General features: G+C 58.3%; 1 protein-coding gene across 1 annotated transcript in view; it reads right to left on the reverse strand.

Annotated features, from left to right (window-relative positions):
- Positions 1-6,341: 6,341 nt before the first annotated feature.
- Positions 6,342-25,268, reverse strand: part of CFAP99 (cilia and flagella associated protein 99) — a 29,057-nt gene continuing 10,130 nt past the window's right edge. Inside the window, exons 3-16 of the mRNA XM_090267162.1 lie at positions 23,505-23,649; positions 22,521-22,615; positions 21,645-21,754; positions 19,970-20,141; positions 17,066-17,146; positions 16,801-16,875; positions 16,043-16,111; positions 15,794-15,882; positions 15,070-15,274; positions 9,310-9,451; positions 9,081-9,232; positions 8,137-8,342; positions 6,547-6,703; positions 6,342-6,455 (exon numbers count right to left, since the gene is read on the reverse strand). Of these exons, the coding sequence (XP_090123288.1) occupies positions 6,342-6,455; positions 6,547-6,703; positions 8,137-8,342; positions 9,081-9,232; positions 9,310-9,451; positions 15,070-15,274; positions 15,794-15,882; positions 16,043-16,111; positions 16,801-16,875; positions 17,066-17,146; positions 19,970-20,141; positions 21,645-21,754; positions 22,521-22,615; positions 23,505-23,649 (1,812 nt within the window). The remainder of the gene's footprint in view (positions 6,456-6,546; positions 6,704-8,136; positions 8,343-9,080; positions 9,233-9,309; positions 9,452-15,069; positions 15,275-15,793; positions 15,883-16,042; positions 16,112-16,800; positions 16,876-17,065; positions 17,147-19,969; positions 20,142-21,644; positions 21,755-22,520; positions 22,616-23,504; positions 23,650-25,268) is intronic.

Consider the following 25,268-nt stretch of genomic DNA (forward strand, 5'->3'; position numbering starts at 1 on the left):
TAGGGATAAAGGTGCAACACTGCCCCCGAGCATTACACATACACCTCCCTTTTCTGCCAACATCATATCCAGTGCCATCCTGTTCTCCCAAGCCACTCGACTGGTGGCATCTAATTGTTGAGCGATTCCTTCTATAGTATTCCTACTATAATTGATAAACCTCTGTTGGTTATAATAAATATAGTTTATCTAATCAACAGAAGAGCACTGACTCAAACCCTGCTGCTATCTGATTTCTAGCTTTAAACTCATCTGGAACTCCTCTGGGGACCCCAATGGCATCAATATAGATATGAGGATCAAAGGATCCACCAGGCTCCACTGACCTCTTTTCCCTAGCAGGGGCAGTCTGGACCGGTTTTGGAAATGCTAGGGTAAATGGGATAGCCAATTGAACCAGGGCACAGGTTCCACTCCACCTGTCAGGATTTTCAGAGACTCCTCTGCCCACAATACCACCAGACATCTGCTCTGGGGATTTGGAGGGGAATATAGTTGCCGGCCCCACTGTGAAGGTGGCTCGCATATCTGGTATGAGTGCATGTTAGGAGTTCTCCCGCAGGGGTACCCGAGTTCGCTTCCCACCTAGAAAGGCAAGAAGAGTAACTCATGGGCCCCACTGAGTATGGAGGGAGGGACTGAGTCCCATTACTCCTTATAGAGGGAAGAGGAGAGACAAGCTTCTGCAAGTCTCGTTTCCCCGTGCATTCTCATCCCCGTAGAGAGCGAGCATACAGGCCGTTCCCGAGGGGTCAGAGTCCCAGCCTAGTGGAAACGGTATGACCTGAGCCTGGGGTCTCCCTATGGTACATGCATAACAGTTGCTTTTACTCAGGGATTTAACGGTAAATTTGACCCATTCTACCCAAGCATTTGGGTCCCCCTACCCAGTCTCTACCTCTAAGGTCTGTCTGAGGTTTAACACCTCAAAAATTTTTACCTTGGCTGGATTATTCTGGGACCTTTTGTGAGGTGTTTCTGAGGTCCGGCTGGGGGAAGTTAGATTTTCTAGGGAAGGAGTAGTTGTCACTAAGTGAAGACCTAGCCACCTTACTGGATCTATGCCAGAGATACATCAGGTCCTAGGCCATAAACTCTGGTACCAGTTTTAAAGTGAAGCCCACTGACCAACCCATACTTCGCCAACCCAACCACTTAGTTCAGCCAAACTGTTGAGTCTCAGGAGGCAGCAATGCAGATGGGCTTCTTAAGTGAGGCTTGTATGTATAGACAATCACTCAGGTAATGAGATTATAGGCTTATGCCCTATGAAAACAGAAAGAACACACACATGTTAATTCACACAACACAATTCACAAACCAGTCTTTAAATTTGCAAGACTGTCTTATTGGGAAGACATCCAGTTGTGAGGCATTTGATATTCTTCTTGCCTGTAAATAAAGCATCCTTGATAATGTCACAGACCTGGTTTAACTTTTAAGTGAAAACAAACTTTATAGACAGCTGCACTGAGCATTGCGATTTTCCTTGAGTCACGATTTTTCTCTTTAAGATTACCTTCCTTGTTATTAAAGGGACTGCATTAAGTCCAGTTTTAATTTAGCCTGTTCATTTGCATAAATACAACAAGAGCAGCAATTGATAGCATAAATCTTTTAAGTCTGCTTTGCTGGAACTCACACAAAGAGCCTTAAGGTTGACCTTCAGTCTGGCTCTGGGCGCACAAGCTGAGCCACACACCTGCCATCTGGCCTTGCCTGTAAAACCCATGCTTTTTACAAGTTCTTAAAGCTTTCCATTGTGCCTAAAGTTTCCTCCTAGCCATTTATCAGGGAAGCAACCTTCGTTTCTTCCCTAGAAAGATTGCCATGGACCGCACAACCACCCAAGGTGCTAGGCCTTTCCCTCATGGGCTTGCATTAGCCTAGGCATGCCTCCTTCAGGCATGACATTCCAGTCAAAGCCTCGGCTGACAAAAACCACCATTAGCAACTGGTCTTATTAGTTTTATGCAAAGGAACCTTATGTCACTTCTTACTTCTTTAGGATGCCAAACACTGGAGGGTTCCCGTAGGGAGAAATATATAAAGGCGTGAAGGGAAATCCTTGTCCTTCAAAACTGCATTTCCATGCATTATACCTTCTATTACTAAAACCATACAATTTCTTCTCAAAACCTTTATAAACTTCTAACAAACCTTTTCATTTACATGCCTTACACCTTTCCTGGTTCCCTTTCTTTCGTGTGAAGTTTGAAAATTTCCCTGGGAAACCTCGATTTTTCCTTTCAGACCATAAATAGAACACAAGCAGCTGAGGTTTCCTTTTCCCAGGTTTAAAGCTTCCATAACTTCCCTTTTTATTATTACAACTTTTTGTAGACCTTCTGCAGCATTCACACACTTTCTAAATACCCTTTACTGCTTTAGATTTAACCATAACATGCTTCCAATCCTTGTTCTTTTCCACACGGTGAAGGACTGTACTCAACTCGGTATCTGGCAGCTAAGTTTCTGCTTCTCTTCTCTTCTAACATACACTTTCTGAGCTTTCCTGAGGAGTTTTTCAATTGCTTTATTTGGCCCATTCATTACTTTTTGCAATTCCTTACAAATATTTGGCCAGTTTCTGTTACAATGGTGACTTTCAAGAGTCCCTGTCCCACAGCATTCTCTGGATTTAGACCAGAATACTTCCTCATTTTGTCCCTGAGCTTCTGTAGGAATCTGATGGAGCTATATTTCGAATGCCTTGGAGACATCCTGTGCTTGGGGAATGGACTCCTTGATTCCCCTGATGACGAGGCTCCTAAGGTCTTTTATTTGAGCCCTATCCTCCGGCCTGTTATTCCATTCAGGGTCTATACTGGGAAACTTTTGTTAGGCTGGGACAATTCCCTGACCGGGAGGATATTCCCTTTCCCATATCCTCATAGCAGCCCATCTGATCACTCCCTTCTCTTCCCCACTGAAGATGTCTAGTATAGACATTAATTCTGTCCACATGTATATGCTGGGTCCGGGGAACTGGTCTAGTTGTTCCGCCAGTCCAAGGGGGTCCTTTACCAAGCGCTTCATATTGCACTTGAAGTTTCTAACTTCAGTGCTTGTTGAAGGAGCATTTGACATATCTAATATGTCCTGGACCCCTGGAGACTTCCCTAAAGGGAAACCGGCTGCTCTGAGGGAATGGGGAAGTTCTTTAGGTCTTGCTTACATTGTTTCAATTCCTTTCTTAATTTAGAATAACTTCCACTGGCCCCGTAGGTGTCATGGGGGCGGATACTGGTGGGGTATCTGCTAGGTGTTCCTGGCCTCTTCCGTCTGTACTGTCCATCCACGGTGCCTCCGCCCAGTTGGCTGCCGGCTGGCCAGGGCTGTAAGGCAGTGGGAGACAGGACAGAGGGTCCCAGGCCTTACTTTTTCTTTTTTACAGGGAAGAGACCTGCGGATCTGCTGGTAGGTGGTGATCAGCAGAGAGCATATTCCCTCTCTTTCCTTAAAGGCTGATGCCTGGCCCTGGCTGTTGTGGCCCAGTGGACTGAGCGCCAGCCCTCGAACCAAGTGTCACCGGCTCGACTCCCAGTCAGGGCACACGACCAGGCTGCATGCCAGGTCCCAACTGGGAGCACGAGCAAGAGGCAACCACACAGCGATGCCTCTCCCCTCGCTCTCCAAAAACAAACAAACAATCCAAAAAAAGAAGCTGAACACACATTAAGACCAGGACTTGACAAATCCAACACTCGTCAGACCCAAATCAGGGCCAGAAGACGGATCTCCCCTTAATGGGTTCCTTTGGCCAAAGGAGACAACAGTAATTTACCATTGTCCGTTTTCCCTTACTTTTGGTCCGGGGATCCTCTCCCCAATGCTCTAACATTCTCCCTAATGGACTGTTTGATGGGATGTTTGTGGGGCCTTCCTTGGCCCCACCCCTAGGCCTAGAATTTCTATTTCCCATCCTCAGCTGATTCCCGTGGCTGAACCTACCCACGCGCCCAAGCCGAGATGCTTCGTCCGTCTCCGGCTGCTTCCCACGCAGGACAACGGACCCAGCGGAGGGGCACTCCACACTCGTACCAGCCACACGCACCATCAGCTTCCCGAGGAGGCCCAACCACCAAGGCAGTACTTAAGTACAATCTTCTTACCTTGGCCCGTGCACGAGGTTGCCTGGTTGCCGCGGTGTTTGCTTTTGTTTCCCCCTGCATCGATCCACTGCTGTCCCAACAAGAAGTCTCGGGTCGTTTCCGGACACTGAGGCAGGTGGGCCCTGGGTCAAGCGGGCCACCCAAAAGCGGGTAGGGCGCGTCTCCCCGCCTTGGCTCAGAGCCCTTCCCGCACACAGGCGGAAGATCCCGGACAAGCCCCCAAATTGTGAGAAACGCTCACAATAAAAACCGGGACACAGGACTTGAGCAGTAAAGCGAGGCCTTTATTCACGAGTCTGCAGAGCCGGGCGCACCCTCACAGCCAGGACAATGTCTGCGCCAAGTAGACAAAGGAACCTGGTTTTATAGTCTTGGCTTCCCCACCCTAACGCAACTAGCTCCCCGTCCCCTCTCCTTTCCGTTTCTTCATGACTGGATACTCCGGAGTTACAATCTAACACATTCATTTAAATGCCCCTATTGTGATTTGTAGATATCCTATGCTGTCAACTTCCTTCTCAGAGATCCTTTAATTACATTTGCCCTTAAGACCCTTTAATTACATTTGCCCTTTGTTACTAATGACTTTTTACTGGTTTGGGAGTCACTATGACCTTGTTTCTTACACTGCTGAGGGACTTTCTGGACAGGTCCTCATCAGTGTATTCCCTTGATAGCAAATGGAACGGATTTGAAACACAAGGTATGAGAAATGTCATGTTCATTTCTCTAAATGAAATGTAATCTACTCCCAGCTCTACGTTGACAGGTTTGTGGGAGAATCCTGGGGTTCTAATGCAGTTCAGAATATTGGGGGAGAACACTCTTCTTTCTGTTCTTGTCACTTCAAGGTATCTGCCTTCATGATCTGAATGTGCCCTGGGGCCCAGCTTCCCCCTGTGAAGTGCCATCTCCGAGGACCCAGGCAGGGTGGGGGTGGAGGGATCTCCTGGACATCTGCCCAGCTCCCCATTTTCTGTCCTCGCCCTTGGGCTGGCCCATACTCTCTCCTTCCTGGGAGTGGCAGTGCAGCCAGCCTGTCCCCAAGGCCACACCGTCCCCTCTGGTGCTGGGCCCAAGACCCCGGGGGAAGGAATCCACCGCTGTCTGTCCCTGGGCAGGCTTGTGCCTAGTGGCCCAAACTTGTTCTTTTGGTGACTCTGGAGAAGGCTGGGTAATGCTCTAAGGTCACCGGGTTTAGCTTTGGGTTGTGGTTCTTGGGCCACGTAACTTCACCTCTGAGCACCAGTGCTCATCAGCAGATTGGGGGTGGGGACAGTTCCTTCGCCATCCTAATCCCCCCCCACCCATTGTACTACTGAGGCCTGAAAGGTGGACCAGGGTCATGGTGCCAGAGGTGGCCCCTGGAGGGAAGCGCGCCGAGAGCTATAATATAAGCTGCCCCAGACAGGACTGCACCGACCTTGAATGCTAGAAGGGGTGGAAGGGGTGGTGGCTCCCTGTACTCTGGGAATCTGATGGCCAGTTCCCAGGGGCCAGGGGACCCACCAGGTGGTTCTTGTTACGCAGAACACAGTTTCCTTCATATAATTATTGTTAGTCCAGTTAATAAAAGCCGGGGAGCCGGCATCGGTCCTCTGAAGCCCCACCCGTGGCATGGAGGCACTGCCTGGGGCCCCTGGTGTTCCAGCGTGCAGCTGTGACTCCAGATGCCGGCAGCTCGGTCGGTGATGCACTCCCCACGGAATTCCTCCCTGCCTTTCCCTGGGTCTCACTGTTGATTTGTGCTCTTCGCCCCATGAAGCACTTTTTCGGTAACCCTCTCCAGAGCGTCAGCGCTCATTTTCTGATCTCTTAAAGTCGCGCTGTGCACCACACCCACGAGAAGGGCCAGTTCCTCCCGGCTCAAGAATCCTGGCCACTTCTCCGACCAAAGGCACACACACTCAGTCTTGAGGGTCCCCAGGTTAACCACTCGGTTCCGCAGAAGGGGCTCTGGGAGCTCAGAAGAGGGGTGTCCGGAATGCTGGGTGCAGGGAAGGACTAGGTGGCCATGTTTAGCAGATGAAATACCGAGCCGGGGCTATTTGAATTCCAAATAAAGAGCCATACTCTTCGCATAGGTTTCTCTCAACCTGGTGTCCTGCATTTTATCTGGCAACGCTACTCTGGGCGGGCGGGGGTGGGGGCGGCGCGCAGGGCAGGCCGCTCGCTCGCTCACTTCCCTCCGGCGGGGTCTCGGGGTCCGGGGACGTGTCTGCCCTCTCAGGCGGCCCGCAGGGTCCGCGCAGCCGGCCCGCAGGCCGAGCCTCCCTGCTGCAACGTCCGCAGCCTGCGCTCCCGGCTCCGCTCCAGCTCCGGCCAGGGCTGCACCTGCCGCTGCGCAGCAGGGAGTGTTGGCGAGGCCCGGCGGCTCTCCCAGGCCGCCTCCGCCCGGGCCCCACCCCTGCCCCGCCCGTCCCTGGCTCACCCGCGGCTCGGGGTGCGCCGCCCGCATGGCGGGCACGTGCAGCTGGGCCGCCTGCCTCCGGCGCTCGGCTGCCCGCTCGTTGATGCGGCTCCGCAGCTCCCGCACGCGCTCGTCCTGGGAGGGCGCCGCTGGGGCCTCCGCTTTCTTCTTCTCCCACCTGGGCCGGACAGGGCGGGCTTAGGAGGGGTCCCGACCGCAGGCGACGGGAGTGATTTAGGCAGCCTGGGCTGGGGGAGGGAGGACCCTCCGAGGACCGCTCCGGTGGGGCTTCCAGCGCCTCCACCCTTTTATTCTTCGTACTTAACAACTTAAAAAAGCATCCCACGTGTATTAACCACGCATTTGAAGTAAAAAAATGAAAGAGCCCCTGTACCTTGCACTCCCCTCCCTCCGCCCCTTTCCTAGAAGGAACCGCTGTTGACGTTGTGCTGTCTTGGCAAACCTCTGCACACTAGGCCCCTTTCTTTCCGGAATGAGACGCATGAAGCAGGCCGTCCTCACACATCACAGCCCCAGGGCCTTTGCCGGTGCTCTTCCCTCCTCACCACGCTGCCGGCAACTCCAGCCCCAGTGCCCACCGCCCCCGGGAAGGAAAGCCGTGGCTCTGGCTTCGTGCAGCGGCTCCAGAAGTGTTGGTGGCAGGTCGGGACCCTCGGAGGCTCCCCAACACCAACCAGGCTGCGTTTGGGGTCTGTCAGGCGGCTGGGAAGTGGTGAGGTCTCCCAGGGGCGTGCCACTGTGGGGACCTGCTGAGTGGCTGGCCAGCCCTCCCTGGGCAGCCCCAGCTATTGTCACGGGCCACCTCTGAAGCGTGACGAGAGCAGCAGACACTCAGGACCAATACTGTTGGATCTGGTGACTGACCGTCTGCTGTCCACCCCACCCCAGCTACGCTCACATACTTCCTCTGGAGCCCTGGGTGCCAGGCCCTGATCAGCCTACGCTCTCACAGTGCAGGGCACCACCTCCTCTGGGGCATCCTTGCCTCCTCGTGGGGTCAGGCCAGGACCCAAGGGCCAGCCAGCCCCAGGGGGTGGACACCAGCCTCTGCCTGACCAAACTGCCGCGTAGGGCTGGAAGGTCACCCCTGTGTCCCCACAGAAGCAGGCTGGGGTGGTCACATGCTCTCCCTGGCTTCCAAAGGACCGACAGTCAGAGCAAGCAGCCTTCGGAGCCCTGCAGAAGCGCAGGGACAGGCCGTTTGGAGCTGGCGGGGCTGCTGTTGCGCGCTCTGCCGGCGCCACGCACTGCGATTTTAAGTAGGACAATGTCTGTTTTTCTGAAGATGTGCACCGAGTGCTTAGGAACAAAGTGTCAGATGCCTGCAGCTACTTCCAGGTGGTTCTGTGGAGCAAGATGAATAGCTCGCTAGCCAGATGGAGCATACAGCCAAGGTCGGACCTGTGACCCAGATGCAAAATGACCAGATCTAGGTCACAGGCATCGAGCCATCCCTGCGTGACTTTCTCACCTGCTCCATATGCCTGAGAATCGGCTGATAAAGGAACAGGGGTGGGCCATTGCCTGGGCAGTGCAGGGGGGGGGGGGCAGCTGTGAGGAGAAGCCCCTGAAGGCGCAAAGGGTGCCGACCTCCAGGCTGCAGACCTCCCCATGGCCGAACGGCACAGAGAGATCTGCTCCAGCGTGTTCTGCAGCTCCTGGCTCCTGGCGCGCTTGCCTTGGATGATCTGGTCCCGCTTCTCCTCCTCCTCCCGCCGCTGGGCTTCCTTGAGTAGGGCCAGCCGTTCACGCAGCTCCACAACGGACATCTCCCCGTCCAGGCCATGCCCCGGGATCTGGGGGGGGAGCGGGGAGTCCCAGGCTGTGAGCCTGAGCCATGGACCCACATACAGCCCACCGGTGCTCCTGTGCCCAGTGTCCCCGCCATCCCTACCTCTAGCGCTGGTGCCTCCTGCTTTCTCTGGGCCTGGTCTGGCGCCTAGAATGCCCCCTTCCCCCTGCCAGCAGTGTCTGTGTGACATGTCTGCCTCCCAGCTTCTCCAGCCTGGGCCCCCCTGCAGCCCAAGACCCAAATGGAGCCAGGGTCCGGACAGAGAGCACTCAGGACTCCCCCCATTCCCGGGACAGGCCTGCCCCCCTCTCCCCCCCGCCACCTCGCTGAGCCAGCCTGACCTCTCTCATGATGCTTCTCCCACAGGCTCCCAGGCCCTGATGCCCAGGCCCAGCTCCCGCCTGCCCAGCCTCTGGCCGTTGTGCGCTGCACTCTCCCTACACCGCGCTTCCCACCCAGGCAGTCCCGGTCCACCCTGGACACACAGCAATATGAAGCGCACCCCGTCGAGCCCTGGAGTCCGGGCCCCCTGCTGCCAGGGGCCACCATGTTCTCCCCGACAGAACCGTGAGCTCTTGGGCCAGCCCCAGGCCTCTAGCGTGGTGGTGTGGGGCCCACAGCTGGGCAGGAGCGACAAGGCAGAGCGAGGCCCGGGCCGAGTGGGCATCCTGGGCAGCCCTCCACGGCAATGCCAGGCACACACAGTTAAGACACAGGGGGTCCTCGGGGGCGGCGCGCTCACCTGGGTCAGGTCCACAAGCTTGCCCTTGCGCGTGGGCTGGGTCTCCAGGGCTCGCAGCCGGGAGATGAGCTCACAGCGCAGCCTCTGCTCCTCCCTGGCCTCCTGTGCGCTGCGCTGCAGCAGTGCCTGGCTCTCCGCCGTCACCTCCTGAACTTGGGGCCAAGTGGGCTGCTGGGGGCTCCGAAAGCAGTGGGGGCCTCCCCTCCAGGGCGCCTGGCCCCTGCCATACCTGTCTGTCGCCGGCCCTTCAGGAGCTTCAGCTGGGCCACCTGGACGTTCTTCTGCCCCTCCATCACCTGCTCCACCAGCTCCTTCATGGACCTCTCCTCCTGGAGGCGCCTCTCGGCACTTTGCTGCATGAGCTCGGCCATCTGCTGGGACAGTGACCCGCCACAATGGGGGCCAGCGCCACGAGGGGCCCCCGGAGTGGCCCTGTGTCCCCCGTCTTCCCAGCCTCCGGAGCAGCAAAAGGTCTGGAGGGCGGACCCAGCACATGACTGTCACTCTGAGAGTCTGCCCAGTGTGCTTCTTCTGCTCCAGGCGAGGTGCTTCTGAGCCACTCTGTCGCCTGGAGTGTGGCTGGCTTCTTTTCATGGCTGTTTTTGGGAATATGTCCCAACCCTCGGCCCGTTCTACCCCTGACGGACACTCAGCCTGTTTGCACTTTGACATTTTTGTGAGTTGAGAAGGATGTTTTCAGTCAAGATTCTGCGGAGGACAGTGTGAGATTTGTGCCCCTGTCAACGGCCTACACCTGCAGGGACCTGTCGGGCTCCCAGCCCTCGGGAGTTTCTGCAGCGGGGAGCTGAACTTTGACAGCAGGCAGGTGGAGAAGCAGCCGCAGGCAGCGTGGTTGGCGGGGTCAGGACTCGAGTCGTCCTTCGTAAAACAGTTTGCTGGCACATCAGAAATGGCTCTGGACTGACTCCTTTAATGAATGCTGTGCCGTTTCATTCCGGGTTCTGAGAAACGGCAACCAGGGCTTTGAGAAGTGGCTTCTGGGGCTAGGGCAGGGGAGACACAAGCCTGAAGCATTTTCTAGTACCAGGAAGTGAGGAAGTGCTCAGAAAACCCAGGGACACAGGGCTGACCTGAGGGGCGCCACGCCCCCACCCATGGCCAAAGCCGACCACCACATCAGCAATGGCGTCCGGGACTGAACACAAAGTGTGACGGGCGTGTGCAGAGCCCACACTGACACAGCCGGTGACGGAGCGCAGGAGCACGAGGGGGAGTCGGAGAGCCACCCCACTCCTTGAGCGGGGGCTCCACCTAGGAACCCCCTGCAGAGAGCACTCTACGGAGAGTGCAAGTGACCACAGTGGACGCACTTAGACATGACGCCGGCCAATGGGCAAGGTCAACAGCAGCAGGGAGAGGTCTGTGGCCCGCAGACTTCCCTGATGGGCTGCGCGGACCACGTTACCTCTGTGGTCTTCCTTGCACACCCCGGTGCACTCATGAGACACCCCGACCAAGGGGTGTTCTCTGGGGTACCGACAAGGTAAAAAAACCTGACAAGGTCATTAAGGTCAAAGAAAGTCTGAGGAAATGTCAAGCCAGGAGGAATGTGAGTTGTGACGACTCAATGACACGGGTCCTGGGTGGCATCCTGAATGGGAGAAGGATATCAGTGGGAAAATGGGGACATCCAAATGGAGTTGTGGGCCAGTGTTGACTCCTGAGTTGTGATACATGTACCACAGTGTAGCGGGTCGGTGTCCCCCAAATCTACGCATACCTGGGACCTCAGAATGTGATCTTATTTCTCTCCAGCTAGGTAACAAGTATTGAGTTGGCTAAAAAAGTCCGGTTGGTTTTTTCCATAAGATGGCTCTAGTAGCACTCAGTTGTCTTTTACTTCATTTGAAACGGTGTTATTAGATTGTATTGTGACAGCTGTCTTATCAGTGTGCATAAAAAATCTTATCAAAATCAGTAAATTTTTTTGCAGACATTTTAATATTGAAGATGGAAGAAAAGCAACATTTTCTGCGTATTATGCTTTATTATTTCAAGAAAGGTAAAAACACAACTGAAATGCAAAAAAAGGCCTGTGCCGTGTGCGGGGAAGGTGCTGTGACCGATGGAACGTGTCAGAGGTGGTTTGTGAAGTCTCGGGCTGGACATTGCTCGCTGGACGCCGCTCCACAGCTGGGTGGACCAGCTGAAGCTGACAGCGATAAACCGAGACAATGATTGAGAGCAGTCAACGTTCCACCACGCGGGAGACAGCTGGCATTCTCAAAATGTCCAAATCAATAAAGTTACTGGTGAAAATGAAAAATGTGTCTTTTATCTTACGGAAAAAACTAACCGGACTCTGGACAACTCAGTAATTAGTTAAGGACCTCGAGATGAAATTTTCCCGGACGTAGGGTGCGCCCTACACCCAATGACAAGTGCCCGTATACGCAGAGGAGAGGACAGGGAGCGACACGGAGCAGGCGGCCATGACGATGTACGCAGAGGCTGGGGTGAGGCTGGCGCAGAGCGAGGAACCGCCGGGGTCACCAGAGCTGGAAGAACCGAGGAAGGACCCCGCACCCCTGGAGCGCAGCCCAGTGACCCTGCCCTCGGACTTCAGTTCCTGAGCCCCTGGGCCTGCGCTGCGTGCTGCAGGCTGTGAGCCGTTACCAGCAGGGGAAGCGGGTGCGGCGGGTATGAGGACGCCCCGTACCCCCTTTGCAACTCCTCTGTGACTCTTAGAACGGTTCCAAAATAAAAAGTTCGTTTTAAGAAGTGCCTTTGAAAACTGTGTAATAAGTTGGAGAAAGGTTTGTGTGGAAATTACAGGTGTGGAAAAGTGGGCTCCCAAACTTTTGCGGGGCTCCCCGCAAGCACCCCCGCTGCAGACAGAGAGCGGCGCCTGCGCGGGGCCGGGAGTCCCGCCCCGCTGTGCCTGTGGCAGTGATGGCGTGGGGGCGGCACGCGACCGGAGACCACGGAACTCCTAGAAGCAGACATGGGGAAAGCTCCTAGACTTCAGTGATTTTTTTTTTTTTTGGATTTGATATCAAAAGCACCATCAACAAATGCAAAAATGAACGAGTGGGACTATCGTCCAGATGGGAAGGCACCCTATGGAGCGGGAGAAAATATTCACAAACCATCTGTCCAATAAGGGGTTAGTGCCCAAAATACATAAGGAACACACACACAACTCAGTACCAAAAATAAGAAAATAAGGAAATAACCTAATTAAAAATGGGCAAGGGGCCTGAATAGTTCTTTCCAAAGAAGACATACAAATGGCAACAGGTACGTGAAAAAAGCTCAGCGTCCCTAATCATCAGGGAAATGCAAATCAACACCCCAGTGAGCCGTCCCCTCACCCCTGTTAGGATGTCTGTCACAAAAAAAGTCAAAAGGTAACAAGTGCCGGCAGCGAGGGTGAGGATGTGGAGGAAAGGGACCCTCGTGCCCTGTGGAGGGGTTGCGCCTGGTGCAGCCACCGTGCAGAACAGCAGAGAGGTTCCTCTAAAGATTAGAAACAAAACCACCACATGACCCAGCCATTCCACTCTGGGCATTTACCTGCAGGAAATAAAATGCTCTCTGGAAGAGCTCATCTGTGCCACATGTTCACTGCGGCATCATTCAGAGCAGCCGAGACAGCAACAACCCGGGGTTCATCGACAGATGAACGGATGAAGAACTGGGGTACATATGCACAATGGAATACTAGTCAGCCTTAAAGAAGGCGGTCCGGTCATTTGTAACAACACGGATAAACCTGGAGGCCATTACGCTAAGTGAGATAAGTCAGGTACAGAAAGACGAACACTGTAGGAGCTCACTTACGAGGTCTGTCCGGAAGAAATCCAGCCATTGTGAACACGAGAACAGTTTGCGCGACATCGATGTGACCTGGCAGCCAGGGAGAGTGGACTGGGATGTGCATGCGTGAACAGTGGCGACTTCACTGTACACGTCGGAGGGGGCAGGAGATGCTGCTGAGTGAGCACGTGTGCTGTGTGGCCGTTGCCCCCATGATGGCTGAGAGAGCACAGCAATGAATCTCATCAAGTTCTGCCTTAAGCTTGAACTTTCCTCCACGGAAACTATCCGGATGACTCAGAAGCCGCAGCTGTGAGCAGCTGGTGACTGGCAGCTTCCCCACAACAATGCACCCACTCACGCATCACGTCTTGCGCAGCTTTTTTGGCGAAACATCAAGTCACCCAGGTGACTCAGCCCCACCACAGCCTAGACTTGGCGCCCTGTCACATCTGACTTTTCCCAAAACTAAAATCACCTTTGAAAGGGGAGAGATTTCATACCATCGATGAGATTCAGGAAACTACAATGAGCAGCTGATGGGGACTGGGAGAGCGGGGTGAGGTTCCAAGGGGCCTACTTTGAAGGGGACTGAGGCGTCATTGTCTTGAGTATACAGTGTTTCCTGTGTCTCATACCTCCTTCGCTACACCTCCCTGTTTTCACAGGACGCGGCTGGGTGGATACCTTCTGGCCAGACCTTGTATATACACGCATGTGACATCTGTGGAAGTCAGTGGGGGTCACGGAGGTGGAGGGACGTGGAGGTGTTGGTTGGGGCAGGAGGTTTCTGTTAGAAGACGCTGAGGGCTGGCGTGCGGCACAGTGACCGGTTCACGGTGTTGTGTTGCACACTCGACAGTTGCCAGGACGGTGAGCCTCACGTGTCCCTCCCGGTCACACAAAGGGGACTGTGCGAGGTGACGGAGGCGGTAATGAGCGTGCCGGGGGCCATCCCCTAATGCGTACGCACGTCAAAACATCAGGTTGGACACCTTCAATATGTACAGATTTGACTTGTCAGTCATACCCCAATAAAACCAGGAAAAAGAAAATGGACAAAAGACATGAGCAACCAGTGCCCAGAAAAAGATACAGAAATGGCCCTTAAACAGATGAAAAGATGCCCAAATTCCCGAATAATAAATGACATGCAAGTCAGAACTATATGGAGATACTATTTCTCACCTATGACAACGGCAAAGTCCCGAGTTCAATGCAGGACACTATGACGCGTCGTGAGGACCCCGCCCTGCCCAGTGCTGAGCGCGGAGGACGCTCCAGGGGCGGGGACGTGGCGTCTGTGTGAAATCACGCCCCCCGGCCCAGGGTGACGGGGACAAGAAAACGAGCCTCTCGCTCAGTCTCGATCAGCAGTCCCCCCTCATGGCGTTTACTGCGAACACCCACGAGAGGAAAACCTGAGCAACACGGCCCATTGCAGGCGAGGCAAGGAGGGCACTTGAGGGAAAGCAAGGGAAGAAGGAAGTGTGTGTGTACAAGTGTGAGTATCTGCTTAGAAAACAGGAAAGATGACCCAGAAATTAATGAAAATAAGGCTGTAGGCAGGTGGGCGTCATTGCAGACTCACAGAAGTAAGAGTTCTCTGGGTCTCCATCGTATCGCTTCGACTTCACACGGTTGAAAAGCCCACTTAAAAGACAAGGATGGCACACCCTAACATTAAGCCCAGACACACATGCGCAGCAAGGAAGGCATCTGAGGGAACGTGGGGCATGGCGCCTGAGAGCCGGCCCTCGGTGGCACGTGTCTGAGGGCAGACAGAGCTGCAGGCGGGCCTGCGGGGGGAGCACAGGTCTGGGGCCCCCACGAGGCTGTGTGCGCTAGGAGGAGGGACAGCCAGGACCCATACGTCTGGACCCTCTAAAGTGGGACACGACGTCCACAGACCCTCCTGTGGGAGAGGACACGTAAACACTTCTAGGAGTTCCTGCCCCAACCTCAGGTCTTCCTTCACGTGTGGATGTGGGGGGCAGGGGCAGGCAGTGCGCTCAGGCCAGCTGGCCCGAAACGCCTCCGGAACCCCCGGAGCTGCTGGGGTGGGGCAGAGACCGGGCCTTGGGTCTCAGGAAGAAACGGCCCAGGCCCCGCTGCGAGGCCGTGACCACAAAGCGACCAGGCCCACTGCCCCAAAGCCCCGCAGCCACTGGGTGTCAGACAGGCCCCGGTGCCCTCCGGACCCGCTCACCTCGGCCTTCTTTCGGGCGGCCTTGTGCCGGTTGTCCCGCAGGAGCTGCTGCCGGGCCAGCGCCGCCTCCTCGTGGCTGAGCTTCCCCCGCAGCCGCCGGCACTCGGCTGCGACCCGCTGTTCCTCCCGGTCCTCGGCCTGCGCCTTCTCCTGCCACGCCAGGAACTCGGAGAAGTCCCCGGCCCCACCCACAAGCTTGTCCACCCTGGCGAAGGGGAGAGGCAGCTGAAGCTCCTCCCGGGACGGGCCTGCGCTGGCTACCGGGCGGCTGCGGGCCCCTGCGGGCGCAGAACCCCAGGCGCGGGCTGCCCTTACCCGCCTGGCCCGTCCTCTCCCCTCCCTTCTTCCACTGTTTGTCCACCCACGCACCGTCCCTCTGTCCATCTGTCCCCTCCCCCCATCCGTCCACACACCGTCCCTCTGTCTATTTGTCTGTCTCATTCATCTGGTTAGCCACTCAGCTCCCACCCACAGCCCAGCTCATGGCTAGGCTCAGGGGTCTGCAGCCCTGGTGGTCCAGAGGGTCCCAGGACGGGCTGCAGGAGGCGCTGACCCCTGAGGAAAGTTTGGGGTGCTTGGGGTGGGCCAGTGTCTGCTGAGCCTGCTCCTACCCAGTCTGACTCCCCCACAGAGCCTCGATGATCTTTCTAGGGCGTAGCTGGGACCCCCACACCGACCTGCCCTCCCTGTGCCCTTCCCTCCAACCTCCACCCCAGTCCCCGACCTCTGCAGCTCCTTCTCCACCTGCCGCTGGTATAAGGCCCCTTCTCGCAGGATGGCAGCCGTGTTCAGCTTGATGGGGGCCTCCTTAGGCTGCGGGGAAGGAAGAGGGGCTGTCTGTGGCAGGGCAGGGTGCCTTGGAACCCCCCGCTCATCCACGTCTGCCCCTGCCCCAGGTATTTCCCTCTGCGGTAAGGGTGGGGGTGCCTGGGGTCGCCTGTGCCCACCCCGAGCAGTCAGGGGCACCCCTCACCCTGTAGAAGGTCAACTTTGAACTCTTGCGGATCCGGGGAGGGATGTGCAGTTGCAGCTTCTTGGTGCCCTGCAGGAGTCAGGGCCTGGCACCTGAGCCCGCCAGGTGCCCCCAAATGCACCCTGGGAGGCCCACCCTGCACATGGGCCGCCCAGGACAGCACTTCTGTCCTGTGAGGCATCCGCAGGCCTTGTGGGGCACTGGGCTGCCCCAGGAGGGCCGGGGACAGCGGCTCCCAGTCAGGAGGGCTTAGCCCCCAGCTCCCCAGCTGCCCCTGGGGCAGACCCCGTGACCTGTGATTTGGGGCTGCTCCCCAAATCTGTCTGCTCCCCCAGGGTGGGCAGCACAAGTCACAGTGGGGGGAGCAGCTGGCCATCACACCCCCTGGCGTATGCTGCTCTGCTGGGGGCCTGTACCCACTCGGCACCCACGGGCTACTACCCTTCTTCGTCAGTCTCCCATCACGTTCTCAAACACACCTTGGCCTTTTTCTTATGGGAACAGTCAATGCTGAGCATGGAAATCTGGAAAGCCGCGGAGAGGCCGGCCAGCCAGCGGCTTCCCCAGGTGGTTCTGGCCCCATGTCCCCACGTCCCCACGGCCCATAGCAGGGCCGTCCCCGGCCTGGAGCCGAGGCACTGGGAGCCTGACCTCTGGGCCTCCCACCAGAAGGCTACCCAGTGGCTCAGACATCTCCGCTTCCCTATGCCCCAGGAGATGACCCACAAAGACTGGCCAGTGTGGAGGTCAGGGGTCACCTGCATGGGGGGCTCCCCGCGAGCCCTGGGCACAGCACACCGCATCTCCTCCAGGCTCTCCCTCAACAGCAGCTCCTGCGGGGGCAACAAGAGGCTCAGTGGCCCAGGCCCACTCTGTCCTTGGTCTAGGTGTGGCAGTGGGGGTGGGGAGTGAGGCGCAGACTGGCTCCCTCCTTCTCCTCCTCCTCTTCCTCCTCCCCTCCCCCACCCCTCCCCTCCTCCTTTCCGTCTTCTGTGGATGGCCTGGGACCTGGGCTCCGCTCACCTCCGCCTTCCGGCGGTTGTATCTCTTGGTCGTCTCCAGCACCTGTGGCTCCTTGGGTGGCTGGTAGGTGCTCCGGGGGACCTGGTGGGCAGTGTCAGGAAGAGCCCGCATCACTGGGGGCGCATGGGTGAAGAGCAGGAGAGAGGTGAGAAGATGACCAGGAGAGGCAGGGCTGGAAGGGAAGCCTTAGCTACGGCTGGGACTTGTGGGGTATTGGCCATCACTGGGGGAGGGAAGGACGTCAGGTCAGCAGCAGAAAGGAAGGTGGCCAAACGCAGGGCCTGGGCCACTGGACATTGGAGGGACAGGCAGAGTACTATTGAGTGGGCAGGGGGTGGACACGGAGCGGCTGGAGTGGCAGGTGAGGCCGGGAGAGTGTCACGGGCCCCAGAAAAGTGAGCTGCCAGCCAAGGGTACAGGCTGCGGCAATAGCACAGCAGAGGGCAGGGTGGCCTAGACCAGCCCCTTGGTGACCTGCAGGGACCCACGGCGGGTAGGGTGGAGCCTGCCTGGAAACCCCTGCTGCCAGACTCCTGACCCTGCGCCCTCACCTCTGTGCATCCGACGGGCACAAGAAACTCACCCCGTCCAGACTGGAAAGGCCCGCCTTCCTGAAAGCCTCCCCTCCCGAGGCTGCGGACCCTGAGTGCTGCCCATTCCCGGCCCACGGCAAGGTCTGGGGGTCCTCCCCGCGTACCCCTTGGCACCTCTCTGTGTGACACACTCCAGTCCATCTCAGAAGCAGTCCAGCTGCTTCAAGATGTCGCCAAAACCACCTCTCATTGTCCCCTCTGCTGTGGCAGCCGGATGGACCCCGCAAGCCTCCCTCGGTGTCTGTCTGTCCTGCCTGTCCCCTCAGTACCTCCTCTCCCATCCTCTCTGCATGCCGAGCCCCTCCAACACTGGGGGGAGAGGAGGGCAGCCCCACCCGGGGCCTTTCTCCATGCTGCCTCTGGCTGGAGCGCTCCCCGACAGAGCCAGACTGCTCACTCCACTCACTGGGGCCTCCAGCCCCCCACCCCACCGCGCTTCAGGGGGCCTCTCTGGGCTGCGCTCCCCAGGACTGCGGCTCCTCCAAGGCGCCTTGTCCCTTTCCCCGGGGGGTGCTGTCCTCAGTCCCCATCACCAGCTGGCCTGCCTTCCCCTTTACCAACCCGGTTTTCCTCCACGCCCCCACTGCAGGGAGCGCTCCATGAAGGCTCAGTGCCTGGCGTGCACCAGGCCCCTGCACACACTTGCTGAACGCGTGAGTTGGAGTGAGCCCTCCCCCCAGGAGGGGGAGAGGGTCCTGGGCAGGGGGCAGGGTTGGGAGGCCAAACGCAACAGCCTGCGGTTCCAGCACAGCCACCCGTGGGCCCCCGAGATGACTGTGCACCAGCATCTCACAGTTCATGTGAGAGGCACACACACAACCAGGGAGCGGGACAGGGCCCAGGGAGGGGCCAGGCAGACCAGGAGGGAGGTGCAGCTGGAGAGATGGCCAGAGACAAACACACTGAGCCCTGAGGCTCCGGGGTCAGAAACCTTGAGGATCCTACGGATAGTGTAACTGTGGGTTTGCTCAGCGATAAGAACCATAATCTGTCCACCCATCATCTGTCCCTCCTTCTTCCCACCTAGCAACCATCCACCCATCCACCCACCCACCCACCCATCCACCCATCCACCTATCCACCCATCTACCCACCTATGCACCCACCCATCCACCCATCTATCCAACAGCTATTTAATGAGAGTCTGATCTGAACCAAGACTGTGCCAGGCATTGGAATAAATAAAATGGACGAGCTGTGGAAAGGGACAGATAATCAGCAGACCCACAAATCACTGAACAACTATAAAATCCAATTGATTCCACAGGGAAAGGAGGTGGGGCTAATGAGAAGGAAATCGAGTGAGGAGCCTGATCCGCGTGAGGGACTGACTCACGGGAAGTCTCCCTGGCAAAGTGACCGTAATGAGCCCTGCAGGGAGGCAGGGTGAGGCTGGGACCCAGAGACCTCCCAGCACCATCCCATTGCTCTCCCTATGGCCATTAGTTCTGTCGGGGAACAAGCTTGGTCCTGGAAAGCTGAGTTCACCAAAGGTGCTCAGTGCAGGGCCCGTGACTAGTCAGAACACCGCGCTGCATGTGTGGCAGTCAGCTCAAGGGTAGGCCATGACCTAAACTGATCCAGTCATGCTGGTACCAAACTCTTGGTCTCAGATGATCTTCTCCTCATGCCTTGGACCATGCAGAATGTGGGTGTGAGGCCTGGGTGTTTTGCTACAACGAGAGAAGTTAGAGTCCAAAGAGAACGTAGGCCCACAGAGGGGACGAGGGTGGAGATGGTCAAGAGGTGGAGCTGGAACCCTGACCGAACTATGCCTGGAGCCTACCCTGCTTTTTTCTCTTGTTTGCAATACAAAGCATCCTGAATGACAAGAGGCGTCAGCGAGGCAGGGAGAGGGACAGGGAGGGGCTCTAGGCAGAGGTTGTAGGCTGGGGTCAGGCCATGTCACTGGGGTCACACAGAGAGATGTTCCCGCCTGACCATGGCCCGAAGGAAAGGACTCCAGCCCCACCAGACTGAAAAGGTGCACTAACAGGGAAGAAACTCGTCCCTGGTCCCTAAGGGCACTCTGTGGGCTCCCGGGGAACGGGAGGCAGTGGTCCGTAGTAACGGGGTTCGGAGTGGGCCCAAGAACCACGCCCAGCAGGCTCCCCCCACACCTACTGACCAGAACTCAGCGTGTGGAGTGCAGGAACCCACAGGGTGGGCTTCGGGCTAGCTGGGCTTCCCTCTCTGTGGGGTGGGCCATCGACTGCTCCTGTCCGAGCCTAGGCCAGCCCCACCTACTGGCTCCCGGGGTCCACTCCCCTGGCCTGGACAGCCTGTGCCCACGGCAAACGCTGGCACTTACTGGTGTTGGCTTGGCCACGACAGGGACAGGGTCAGGCACTGGAATGGCGCGGGGCCTGGGGATAGTCAGGTGGAACTCCTTGGGCTTTGTGACCTTGGCCTTTGAAAGGGGGGCCTGACTGGTTGACTGCCCCTCCATCTGGCTGATGAGCTTCTGGACCGCCGGCTGCCATCTTGAAGGCAAAGGTGGGAGAAGCCTCTGAGGTTTCCCTCCCAAGCAGGTCAACAGGGGATGGCCCGTGGGATCTGAGGGGCCCCTGAGAGCTCAGTCCCCCTCAGCGTGGGGGTGACAGCGGAACGAGCAGCCACTATTCACTGAGTGCTACTGCTGAGCAGGGGCCGTGCCAGCCACCCCCCCGAGCCTCAGAGACCAGTGCTTCCCCGTGCGGAGGAGACCTCGGCCCGGTGGCATCACTGTCCCAGGTGAGGGGGAGCGGGGAGCACGGGGACGGGACAGACCCCCACCGCTGGAACCCAAGGCTCTGCGGGTGAGCAGCAGCTGGGCCATGGAGCTAACCTGGCCCAAGCAGATGGTACAGGGGAAGGAAGCCAGGTGGGGAGGAAGGACGAACCCCAGATGCCTGGCAGCAGGCAAGGGGGCGACAGGTGGGAAGGGAGGGGTGGGGAGAGCCGGGTGGGGAGCCCTGGAGCAGGGGGAGGGGAAGGGCCCTGCTGGGCCTGGGGCCCAGCCCCCTTTCGTGCCTCCACACCCCGCGCAGGTACAGCCCCCCTTCACCAGCCCGGCCATGTCCCCTCCTGCGGGGCTCCCCTTGGGGCAGACAGCATGGATTGAAACAGCTCCTGCCCTAGAGTGGGGACCAGGCCCCCAGGGGGAGCGCATGTCCCAGGGCCCACAGGGAGTGGGAAGGGACAGGTCTGTGAGGGCGCTGGTGTCAGGGCAAGCAGGGAAAGGCTGCACATCGGGGGAAGAGTGGGCGGGTACCCTAAAACCAGCTGAGCAGCTGCCCAGGTCACAGGCGAGAGTCCCGAGGGCGGCCGGCGAGTGCAGCCTGGCTGGGCAGAGGACTTCCCTACAGGAGAGGCAGCTCCGAGAGCCGCCCCTGTCTGGCCGGGCCTCCTTTTCCCCAGGGCGGCCACCTTCCCCGAGCCTGTGGTCTCCTGCTGGCTGCTGGCTACAGTCTGCTCCTGCCAACACAGCCCGTCTCCCTGTCCCCAGGAAGACGGGGGCCCTTCTGTCTGCACCTTGGTCCCAGCAGCCTCCCCAGGAGGCCAAGGGTGGGCCAAGCCGCAGTGCTGGTCCTCCTGCCAGCACCAGTGATTCCAGCGCTTGCCTGCCTGTCACGAGAGGCAGTGAGGCAGCTTTGGGGTGACAGGCCCAGGAGCGAGTGCTGCCCTGGGGGACACCAGACAGGCATGTAGGCCGGACTTCACCGGTAGCTCCCCTTGCCTTCACCTCCAGGCAAGCGGTGGGGCAGGAACGAGCCCCTCAGGGGCCCTGCAGTGGCCCACAAGGCCGGGGCCACAGTCACAGCGCCCGACATCAGCGGTGGGCTCCAGAGCAGCAGGGGCCGCTCTCACCCCACCCACGCAGAGGGTCCGGAAGCCGCCTGCTGTGGAGGTCAGCCCGGGTCTCTGGGCTGCAGGTCTCGCACGTGGGCCCGTGGGCAGGAAGGGGGCTGTGGAGGCCTCGGGCGTGGGCACAGCACGGCACCCACCTCAGCAGGGGGTCTGTCCAGCTCTTCACATGGGTCGTCTCATAGATGAGGCTCCACTCGTCCTTGATCCACGAGCACAGGTTTAAGGGGTTGAAGAGGAATCCGAGGAACTGAGGGAGGGAGGGATGTAGGGGGCTCAGCCCAGAACCCCGTGTCAGGTGAGCCCCCGGGTTCCTCTTATGGAGAATCAGTGCCATGAGGCAGGTGGGGATCCGCGCCCACGCCGGGGTGGGAGGCTGCCCAGGACACACCTCCCTCCCAGGGACAGAAGAGGGGCCCGACCCCTGCTCCCTGCCCCTCAGGCTGGGCTGGGGTGCCCATTCTGGGGGAGCTGCTTCTGCTGGTGGCGTGTGGGCCCTCGGGGCAGCCCAGCCGGGTGTGTCCTCACTAGGGGGACCGAGCTGCAGCCAGTTCCCTGGAACCTGGAGGCCTCCGCTCACTTCCAGAGAGCTCTTGGTGGGAACAGAGGGACAGCTGCCTGCCCCCAAGCCCAGGGCAGTGCCAGGAGGGGACCTGGGGAATGAGCTGTCCACCCAGCCCCACCCTGGGGTCTGAGGCTGTTTCCCCTGGGCAGACCGTGTGCCTGGGGACAGCCGGGCTTCTGAAGGCAGTTTCCCAGCTCCTGGCCCTCAGGAGACCGGGGGTCCATTTTGGATACCCGTGGCACCCGGCCACCTCGGGGGACTGGAGGTATGCACCCACCCAAGGAGTCCTTGCACAGCTGAGAGGCTCAGGCCCCAGCCCTCCTCTGAACACAGAACAAGCCCAGCAGTGTCTCTCTTGTTAAAACGAGGAGGAGGGGGAGGGGTCAGCGCCGGGGGGGGGGGGGGGGGGACAGACCTTGGCCCTTGGGTCTAAGGAGAACCAGGGACTCACCCTGCACATCTTTTCTGCCGGCTGGGTCCTGATGATGCTGCTGAAGAGCTGGAAGCCGAGCTCCTCCAGCTGGAAAGTGGCCAGGTAGCAGATCACTGCGGAGACAGGCGGGCGTGGGGGCGGGCAGCCAGAGGCCGACGCGGTAACCTCGACGGCACCACAGGACCAATGACATTGCCCCAGACAGTGGGACATGCCGTGGCTTCAAAGCACTTCCTTGTATGTCACCTCACCTGGTGAGGTCCCAGAAACCCCAAAGGCCCCGGGAAAAAGTAAAATCACTTTGGATTTCAGTTTGCTAACCCTGAGAGGCTGCATTGCCTGCCTCAAGCCAGCAGGAGCTCCATCTTGCTGGGTGAGACGAGGGTCCCCAGAGGCAGGGAACGCTTGTCAGCTGTCTGCCAGGCATGTGGGCCGTGATGCGCTGCTGACCGTGGAACCTGAGCTGAGTGGCGAGGGGACACCAGGGCCAGGAGCCCAGCACTGGACCTGGCCGCAGGCCACCCGGCTCAGCCTCTCAACACCTGCCACCCTCAACCCCCTGATCCTGGACAGCGACACCCCAGACACAGTGGCCGCCACGCCCCACGAGAGCAGGCAGCCGGCAGGAATCCCGGGCACACAGCTCCCATTTAACCCTGCGCAGGACCATGCACACTGCGGTCTCGAGGCTGACTGCCCACAGTCCTCAGGGCTGGGGGTCAGGGCCTCAGTGACAAGAAAGGCTGGCCGCTCCCCTGGCTGGCTCTCTGGGGCATTCTCTCTCAGCCGGCCGGGCCTCCCTTGAGGGGCTGCAGGCTGTGCCCTGGAGCCGGCCTGCAGCGCACCCGCCTGGAGTCTGTCGCCAGGTCCCTAAGGTGGACCCCGGCCCGTGCGCTAGCAGCAAACCAGGGCGGCAGGGGTGCCGAGGGGGCGAGGGCCGCGAAGGCCGACGGGGGAGCAAGAGCAGGCAGCGTGCCCCGTGGCGGCAGACCAGGCTCCTACCCTGGAAGAGGCCGTAGTCGGCCCACGGGCAGAGCCGGCCGTCCCGCACATAGAAGCCGTCCACCACCACGGCCAGCAGCTTCCGGTACTCGAGGCAGCCGGACAGCACCTCCAAAATGAACTCCTGCTTCTGGGGGCTCAGCGTCTGGAAGAGAGACAGGCCGGGAGGGGTGGCAGCCTCCAACGGGGCACCTGGGCCCTGCAGGGCTGGAGCGCAGGGCAAGGGCGGGGGGCTGGCGCGGGGCTGCCCAGGAATCGCCCGCGGCTGCTCCTGGGGAGTGACAGCAGCTGTGGGCAAGGACAGAGAGAGACGCGGGAAACGGCGCGGCAGTAACAAGAACACAGCAGGGCCGGCGCTGCGCTGCCACTCACACGCGGTCCCCAGGGGCCCGGCTCACAGGCCCAGAAAGCGGGTGGTGGGCGCCAGGGGCTGGGGGCGGGGGGAGGGCGTGTCTCATGGGGACAGAGTGTCAGTGCGGGAAGACGGATGGTCCTGGAGGTGACAGTGGTGACGGCTGCCCAGCAATGCAAATGTGCCTCATGCCACTGAACTGCGTACATGGTTTAAACAGTAAACTTTATGTGCGCGTTTTACCACGATAGAAAAGCAAGGGCCTAGAAGAGTTGTCAAATGATTTTAAAAATACTCCTCCTCCTGCACCCCCTCCCCCAAAAAAGAACAACAAGCAAGGAAAGCCGCCGTGAGGGCTGGTCAAACACACCCGCCAGGCAGAGGTGACCGGTCACGGGGAGAGGCGGGTCTCTCCAGGTGGGGGAGCGGGTGTGGGGGGACAACGCTCCCCACCCGCCTGTGGGGCGGTTTGGGGTTTGCAACCTGTGTGCCGAGTGCCGTGCACCCCACAAAGGAAGAAAGCGGAGTCCCTGCTGCCCACAGAGCCCCGGGGAAGGCTGGCGGGGTGGGCGCTGTCCATGCTTTCCTGGAAGCAATGTAAAAACACGTACGCTCCCAGAACCTTCCATTTTCTGTCCTTTAATCCAGTCATTACACTTCCGGGAATTGAAGGAAACCGTCCAAAACGCAAAAAATGCCTACCTGCGTGTGAGGAGTTCAGGCAGCAGGACACGCAGGGGAGGAAATGGTGACACCGTCAGCGTCAGCCGCTGGGCACACGGTGGGGAAGAGGGGCGCAGCCGTCCCCGGAGAACCCACGCCCGCCCGAGGACAGAGCAGGGAGAGTCCTCGCGAGCGGGACGTGCACTGCGCTCCCAGAGGACCAGACATGGACCCGTCAGAATAAACACTCACCAGCAGGAGATTAAAAAACTTTTTTATTTTTGACAATCAACTGGGTAACTTTTGGTATCCCAATGTTCTATTTTGAGTTTTTTTATTGTCAGTGAAATTTTTACATTTATTGGACACTTATTTGTACTTCCGTGAATTACCAATTTATGTTCTTGGCTAACATTTTTTATTGGGACAGTATTTTTCTCAATTCTTTTTATGAGTTTTTTTATAGATTGAGATAATTAGCAGGGTCATGGATGTTGGCAGTTATTTGTCAGGAGTTTGTAATTTACCATTTAATTTGTGGTGAAGTATTTTTTGGCATCGAGGGCATACAGAAGTTTTACTTTGTTGGGAGGTCAAATCTATCTTTTCTCCTCTGGTTTCTTACCACGTTTTTAAGCTAAGAAAGCAGCGGGCAGTGCGGTACCTGAGGGGTCCTGGACAAGGCTCCGGGCCTGGCCCACGGAGTGCGACCACGTGGGGACCGGCCCGGTGGGCAGGGTCACGGCCGC

This window comes from Furipterus horrens, unplaced genomic scaffold (assembly GCF_987537825.1).
Source record: "Furipterus horrens unplaced genomic scaffold, mFurHor1.1.pri manual_scaffold_2, whole genome shotgun sequence".
NCBI lineage: Eukaryota > Metazoa > Chordata > Mammalia > Chiroptera > Furipteridae > Furipterus > Furipterus horrens.